Source organism: Crotalus tigris, unplaced genomic scaffold, assembly GCF_016545835.1.
Source record: "Crotalus tigris isolate CLP2741 ecotype Arizona unplaced genomic scaffold, ASM1654583v1 scf7180000017866.186403, whole genome shotgun sequence".
NCBI classification, from domain to species: Eukaryota; Metazoa; Chordata; class Lepidosauria; order Squamata; family Viperidae; genus Crotalus; species Crotalus tigris.
Window position 1 is genome coordinate 163,388 of NW_024096687.1, and position 8,241 is coordinate 171,628.

At 38.5% G+C, this 8,241-nt stretch overlaps 1 protein-coding gene across 3 annotated transcripts in view; it reads right to left on the reverse strand.

The window, feature by feature from the left end:
- KIF2C (kinesin family member 2C) overlaps positions 1 to 5,650 on the reverse strand; it is a 22,351-nt gene extending 16,701 nt beyond the window's left edge. The window contains exons 1-3 of one of the 3 annotated variants that reach the window (XM_039343627.1): positions 5,472 to 5,650; positions 3,623 to 3,717; positions 1,022 to 1,126 (exon numbers count right to left, since the gene is read on the reverse strand). In XM_039343627.1, the coding sequence (XP_039199561.1) occupies positions 1,022 to 1,126; positions 3,623 to 3,717; positions 5,472 to 5,535 (264 nt within the window). In that variant the 5' untranslated portion in view covers positions 5,536 to 5,650. Of the gene's footprint in view, positions 1 to 1,021; positions 1,127 to 1,441; positions 1,543 to 3,622; positions 3,718 to 5,471 lie in introns of those variants that run through there. The other 2 variants (XM_039343628.1, XM_039343629.1) reach the window with 2 other exon arrangements.
- Between the last annotated feature and the right edge of the window lie 2,591 nt (positions 5,651 to 8,241).

The window sequence follows — 8,241 nt, forward strand, 5'->3', positions numbered from 1 at the left end:
AACAAATCCTATTTTTTGCAGATGAGCAAAAATTTATCCAGCTGGTTTATTTTCTTTCCACACATTTGGCAAAACATAAATAGTATTCCAAATGTACTATCAGCTGGGAAAAAAATGTTTTGCTAGCTTGTGAAAATGATTTTTGTTGTTATGATTTAAGTGTATGTTTTGGGCATCCATATACTATTAAAACTGTTTGTCTGTTTGTAACCTTCAATTAGGCGAAACGATGCATCAGTTTTTGAATCAATGTGCTTCAAATGGGCTAACCTAAAGACTGCATCCAAAATCCAGGACCCCTGACTCCCATGGGATTGAAATTTGACAAAATTGTAGGTGCTTGAGCACTACCATAGTGCCGTGGTCAGCCGATCAGCATTTCTAACACCCCCTACAAGCTTGCTCCAACAAAATCAGTGGGGAAACTGACAGGAATTTAGAAGTTCCAGTCTGGCAGAGAGATAAGCGGTTGCTGCCAAGTGAGGGAAAAGGCAGAGGTGGCACCACACAAGACTGAGAGTGCACAAGAGGTACCAAAGGGCCAGGAAGGATGCAAGAGGGTGCAAGAGAGATGCTGTGCAAATAAATGAGGGTGCAAACAGAAGCAACAGGATGGGCAAGATGCACAGGAGTGTGGAAGAAGTGCCAATCAGGTGGGGATGTTGCCCAGGGGATTCAGCATGGGTTGGGGATTGTATGTGAGTGGGTGCATGAAGGGGAGGTGGCAAAGGAGACATAGCAAGCATAGGGGGATAGTGTGTGGGGTGTGCAGTGCAGGTTGGGGAAGATTTGTAGAGAACTGAGCAGGGATATAGGCATGAAAGGGAAGCACAGAAAGGTTGGAGAGGAGGTGTAAAAATTAAACGCAGGTAAGAGAAAAATCGTGGTTTCCAAAAACAGTGTCATATGAAAACCAAAACTGTGCATGTATATATAATGTAAATTCACTGCTTGAATTTATCTATTTTAAATATCATGATACTTAATCAAGAATCAAAGAAATAACTTGAGATTAATATACCTGTACAGTTACATTGTTCTGAATTAGAATTTTCTCTTTTACATCAGCAACTACAGCAGCTGTAGACAGTTCTGGATTTATTGCTATCACATCATCAAAGTCAATCTTCAAATAGGAAAAAAAACACACACACAAAACAGAATGAAAAATCTAAAATATGCTTAAGCATGAATCTCAAACATTATCAATTCAATCCAATCAATAATTTGCTTGGCACGGCAAATTAAGCAGTAAAATTATTGTTTCAGTGATTATTAAGATATTAACTGACTTGTCAACCAATATCATTTTCACAGTTCCATGAGAGGTACTATATTTCAAGATTGTGGGAAAGCCATTGACCACAAATGCTTTAAATCTTAGTACATCCCAATGATTTCTTAATACTTACTATAAGACAGTGCAAGTATTACTACTTACCGAACATTAATTGTAAGAAAGACTGACATTACAAAAAGGGTATTCACTATCCAAGACTAAAACAATAAACTTCTGCAGATGACTTCTCCTTCACAGTTTTATGCATTTACAGAAGTACAGTGAATGTCATGACCACCAAGTCTACTTGCTTGAGCTTAGAATGACATCACAATCCTATTACTACTGCTGCAATATTCTAACAGCCATTTTCTTGATCTGCAAGCCACCTAAAGCAAGCACATGAATCTTAATTTCCAGATAACAATTCAGCTTCTACTGGTATTATATCGGATTCTAAAAATTGCCACTAATAAAGCAGTAGGTTCTGATTTTAATGTGTACATTAATATGCATGTTACACGAAATTTAATTTAATCCCAGTTGTGTTTATCCTGATGATAAACCCTGTCATATTAAGTATAATAACTCCCAACTACTACATTAGAACTGTAGCCTAAATAGCCAACTTACTAATTCAACCCTTTGCTTTTAGATTTCCTGCTATATGATATAATATATAGCAGAAGATAGATGTACAAATATATGACATATAGCACAGTTAGGAGAAGCTATACAACAATAATTGGAGAATATACAGTGGGCAAGTAAGAGAACTAGTTATTTTTGTTGCCTTAATACACTAGTATGCAACAGAATCTATTTCTGGTAAGGGACCACACTAGGTGCTAGTGGTGCATCCCTTAAACAAGTAGCAAGAAAACAATATAGTAAGTGTAGCCAAGACAAATAGATTTCATTTCTTTGATATTTAAAGCAACTATAATTAATTTAATAATTACTATTTTGTCACATTAATTACAATGCACTACATATGAGGGTCAGTTTGGTCTAGTCTAGTGGTTAAAGCACTAGGGTAGAAACCAAGAGACTGAGTTTCTAGTCTAGCATGAAAATTGGCTAGGTGACTTGGAACTGACACTCTTTCTCCAAGGTTGTTGTTGTGGGGAAAATCGGCGGAAGAAGGAGTACTATGTATGTTCACCATCTTAAATTATTTATACATAAATATAAAAAAGGTGGGATAAAAATAAATAAGGCAGTGCTGGGAGATAAGCCCTTAGTGTTCTATTGCACATGTAAGGCAGCTTAGAAACAACACTGTACGGTTATAACACAATTATTACATTCATCGTCAGCAGTATATTATGTACTTATCAGAGTCAAACGATAAGCTTTTAACATATTGAAATCTTGCTAAATAAATATAATGATCATTACTCAGTTTTGCTTGAAAGTATATAGGGATATATAAAGTCTATTTCTAAGTTGGCGTTTTAGGATGCTCAATTTTTTTTCTTCTTAATTTAAATTATAAATTTGGTGGCAACTTTTGGAATAATTCTGGAGACTCTATGCATGGCTTTTAGAAGCTGTATCTCTGTTTCTTTAAGGACTTTGTCTCTTCGTGGAATATAGGTAGTCCTCGACTTACAACACTCAGTGACCGAAGTTTTGGGGCACTGAAAAAAGTGGATTTGTGACCATTTTTCAGACTTATGACCACTGCAGCATCTCCACGGTCAGTTGATTTACATTCGGATGCTTAACAACTGACTCACATTTATGATGGTTGCAATGTCCCTGGGTCATATGATCACTTTTGCAACCTTCTGACAAGCAAAGTTCATGGGGAAGCCAGATTCACTTAATAACTAATTTAACTGCAGTTGTCAGTTAACAAATGTGGCAAGAAAAGTTATAAAATGGGACAAAACTCACTTAACACACTTCTTACTTAGCAACATATATTTTGGGCTCAATTGTGGTCATAGGTTGAGGACTACCTGTACTCAAATTCATTTGACATAAAACATTTATGTATGCTTTATCTTGTAAGCAATCTCAGCAATGTACAGTTTTTATGATTCCTTAAAATACACTGCCATTTAAAACTTCCAATAAGAAAATGTCAACATTTTTAGAGAAACTGCTATTTAGCTGGTCTTCAACAAAAAGAATGAAAAAAAACCTCTTCCCATTATGAAATGAGGAAAAAATAGCTGTGAACAAAATAACCTTGAAATATATATTTAATAATTTCCAGTTAGACTCATCTTACTCATTCTACATAAGCCTGTTTTATAGTTGATTTGAGGCAGGCTCCAACTCATAATTAAGGAAAAAAAGTGTGCTAAATAGGTCATACTTTCAAATACTCACCTCTTTCCCTTTGAGACTGTTGTTTTCAGTCCATTCTACAGATACAGTCATTTTTTCCAGACTTATACTTTTGATAGTTGCACCATGGACTGAACCTAAAATGCAATGTTTATATTTTATTATATTTATTTTATTATATTATATTTATATTGTGTGTATGTATAAAAGATATTTCAGAAAAGTACTATAACAAGGACTAGAAAATAAGAGAAGGAAATTTTCATAAATATGAAATAAAAAAATAACATGAGTCTATGACAATTCGCCATGGCCAACTCGCCACAGTCAATTCACCACAGCCAACTTGTCGTGGGACAAATTGCCACAGCCTACTCTCCATGGGACAATTCACTGCGGGACAAGAGTTACATTAATATCAAAGAAATGGTGGAATAAATCCATTAAAGAAAGGATGCAAAAGGAGGATGAAATGTGAATGACTAAAATTAAAATAATTTATTTTAAATAATTAAACTGAATTGTTAAATTGTTCTGCCACAAGTTGTCCCATGGCAAGTTGACCATGGCAAATTATCCCGTGGAGAGTTGGCCAAGGTGAGTTGGCCACAGCAAGTTGGCTGTGATGCGTTGTCCCATTCCGTCCACAATGGTCTTTTTTATCCAGAAACTGAAAGTAAATGCCGGTTTCTGGCCCAAGATTCGTAAATTGTGGTCAGGATAGTGCAAATGGCCATAAATGTTGACCAGACGCCAAGCACCAAAATGCAGTCATGTGATTTCACAACCTTCCTAAATTGGCTTTCCCCTCAGAATTCCTACCCGTGAAATCATTCCTATTTTTTCCCCCTATTTTTTCCCCCTTAGCTTATTAAAGTCAATTCTCATGAAATCTAGAACATTGATCTGGCTCCTTTCAGTTTACCTCACAGTACTTTTTTTTTCTAAAAAAAAAAAAAAAAGGTACAGGAACTCACACACATCATACAATCCGCTTTGCCTATCCTACAAGGTTCAATCCAAAAAAGGTGCCAGAACTCCGTTCCGGGCATTCTATGACAAAAAAAAGCCCTGTCAGGGAGTATAAGTGAATCTCCTTGTGAAAAAGCTAGTTATTTACAAATGTTATCCACAGCACCTATATAATTATCATCTCCAGCTAAAAACAATACACACTCCGAAGATTCTGAATATTAAACAATGTTATGCAGGCTGTGCTTTTTTATGTTCTGCAAGAGTAAAAAAAATAAGTATCAATGAAATTTTCATCAGAAATTATCGCATGGTTGTTCTAAAACACAGGTGGGGAACTATGGCCCCTTTATGATTTGTGGACTTCAATTCCCAGAATTCCTGAGACAGCATGGCTGTCTCTGGAATTCTGGGAGTTGAAGTCTACAAGTCATAAAAGGCCCATAGCTCTCACCTCTTGTTCTAAGCACCAAGGAGCGAGCCACATGGAGGTACTGCTCAGCACATGTTCAACCAGCTAGCCCAGGGGTAGGCAACCTTGGCTCTTTTATGACTCAAGTGGACTTCAACTCCCAGCATTCCTGAGTCAGCTCAGGAATTTTGGGAGTTGAAGTCCACGAGTCATAAAAGAGCCAAGGTTGCCTACCCCGGCACTAGCCATCCCAGCGAGTAACATTGGGCAAAACGGGAGTTTTAAGTTGCTTCTTTGACTCAGAAGCAGCCGAGGGGACGGCAAGGCAAAGGCACAACTCTTCTGTCCTGAAGAACCCGGAGAGGGGAACAGTCTGGAATTTAGTCCAGCCACACCATCTTTCTGCATTACAGACAAGCGATTAACGCATGAGCATTAATCTCACGGAGCCTCCAGGGAACATCCAGGCACTCCAAAACAAATCGCATTTCTCCTCTCAGCACTCACCATTGCTGCGTTCGATATTAATCGATAACCCAGGCTGAAGGCACTTGTAAATGTTGGAATCCATATTATACTACCAGAGGAACCTCAGACGTCTGCAAACTAACAACCCCTCTTTCAAAAAAACCGGACACCGCACAAGAGCACTCAACCAACTGCCGCCGCTTTGAATGGGGCGCGCCGAAAAGGCTGCCGGGAAACTACGTCCATCGGGAGACCTCAACGGTTTGCAGAACTACACCTCCCAGCATGCAGTGCGAGATCCTCTCGTTGTCCATTTGTCTACTTTAAAACTACATTTCCCAGAGAGACTTGGTAGCAAAAGTTGGTAAAATCGATTCAAATCTGATACAGACGGTACAGGAAGTGGTAGTCCCCTAAGAAATTAAACCACTTATTGTTCGCGTGGTATTTGTAAATCGTGTCATCTATAATGGGATGCATTTGATGGCTGGTGGTCTCTTAAAAAATTGGGGATATTTTGTTATTTTTTCCTTTTAAAATCTTTATAGAAATATCCCGGTTTTTACCAATATTACTAATATTTTATTGGTCTTTAAACAGGAAAAGAATAAATGAAGTCAAAATTAGTATCATTTTCGGGGAAAGAAAATGCTGGCACATTTATTAAAATACATATAACTCCTTTCCAGGCATACATAACTCTGACATGTTAGAATTTATGAAAAAGTTTTTCAGTTTTCTTGAAATATATATATAAAAAATCTTAGTTGCATTGTTATTTTAATTAAGTGGATTTCAAACATACTCCATCATTAGATGTTGGTATAAAAGAATGTCATCAGAAAATTGATTGCCAAGCTCACAAGTCCCTGTGCTGTCCTGTTGTGACTCTTCAAAACCTTTTTCTGACATTTGAATCTACCTACTATTACAGACAAGCTGATTCATTTTCTCCTCTGGCTTTACTGCTGTTCGGCTCATCGCCATGGAGACCCAGAGAGAAGGAAACAGTACTTACAACTAACTAAGGCTTGTTGAACATCATAACCAATGCACTCACTGGCTGCTGAAAAGTATTATTTGCTTTAACAAACAGAATAAAATTTGGGCTATAATTTTGAGGACCCTGAATACATTGGGGATGGTTTAATTGGTTCCACCAGAAGAAAGAACTAGATAGGCTAGAGCAGGGGTGTCAAACTCAATTTCATTGAGGGCCGCATCAGCATTGCGGTTGCCCTCAGGGGGCCAGGTGGGTGTGGCCAGGGTGTGTGCGGCCTACTGGGTGGGCGTGGATAGAGTAGGTGTGGCCTACTGGGTGGGCATGGCCAGCTCTACATCATTTGCGTCAAGGGTGCATGTTGGGGCCTGGGCAGGAGTGGGACAGATCTGAGGGTCTCTGGAAGAAGGGGGTGGGACCGGGGCAAGCGCCAAGGCATGATCCATTTCTTCATTCCTCACAAAGGATGACACCTCCCCAGCATGCACCAAGAGGGTGGGGCCAACACAGCAGGGGCTGGTTCCTCACTGTTTCTAGACGGCCTTGTGGAGCTAAGACTGAATGCATTTCAGCATAGATGGTCACCACAAAATTGTACATTGGGTCCCGGCCGGCCTGGGCCAGGGCCAAGACAACAGGAGCCGTTCCCTCACTGTTTCTAGGATGGCTTCGCGGGCCACATGAAACTACTTCGCGGGCTGCATTCGGCCCCTGGGCCTTGTGTTTTACATGTTTGGGCTAGAGTTATGTCTAGAAAGGAGTAAAGCTTTTTATTAGCTTTTCTACAAACGCCTCAAAACGTTTCATAGCTCTATGGTTGCCATCTGCACTTCTAATAGTTAATAAATTTGTTTGTATAAAATGCTAGCTTCTGCTTCTCCAATTATTCTCAGATTCCATGGCTGATTTTCTGGGCATGACAGGTTCGTGTATTATGTTAAGCTATGACTTGAACAAGACACAATTGGCTGAATTCATACTAAACTGAATAATTTTGCAAACTTCAGAGTTCATGCAACATTCTATATGAAAACTAAACAAGCAGCATTATTGTTTACTATTGTCTAATACATTGAATAACACTAAAGATGCACTTTCTTTCATATTATGCATCACATTTATTCTTCCTCAGGATTTGGATTTTATCAGTATAGATGTCATCCCATGCCTATTCCAGGCATGCCAGCTTGCAGGGTTGAAGTATTAAATACAGAGATTCTAGATGTAAAATAATAGGACTGTGAAAGCATCTAGTTGTCCAATGCTTATGTGTACCATTGTCATCTTCCAGATAATAGCCAATAAAAAAAAAAAAGAAATCCCCCTCCATTACAAATTCCTGAGTCAGCTTTCCGCAAACTAATAATGTTCATGCACACTGGAACGGCATCTTCTAGAATTCTAGCCAGCTTGGCCAAAGGATACAAGTTGGAAAGATTGCTCATTGTAACCCTGGCAATTACAAACATAAACAGTAATAACTGGCATGGTAATATTTCAAACTATTGTATGCAATCTTCTATTATTTTGTCAGGATGGTTACACCCCATAACTACCAGCAGAGCATAGCAACTGAAACTCCAAATGATACTACAGTTCTTTCCTACAAGGAAATATGAGTAGCAAGTACCTTTCAGATACTGATAAATATAACCCCTTGTAAATATCTGGAAACGCTTTTCAAGATGACAGATATAGCATTTTTTCACTGTCGTAACTGTGAGATGGGGTTCCGTTCCAGACGACTGCTAGAGAAGCACACCGAAAAATTCTGCATTGGACGAGAAATGGCAATGAATTTAAAATACT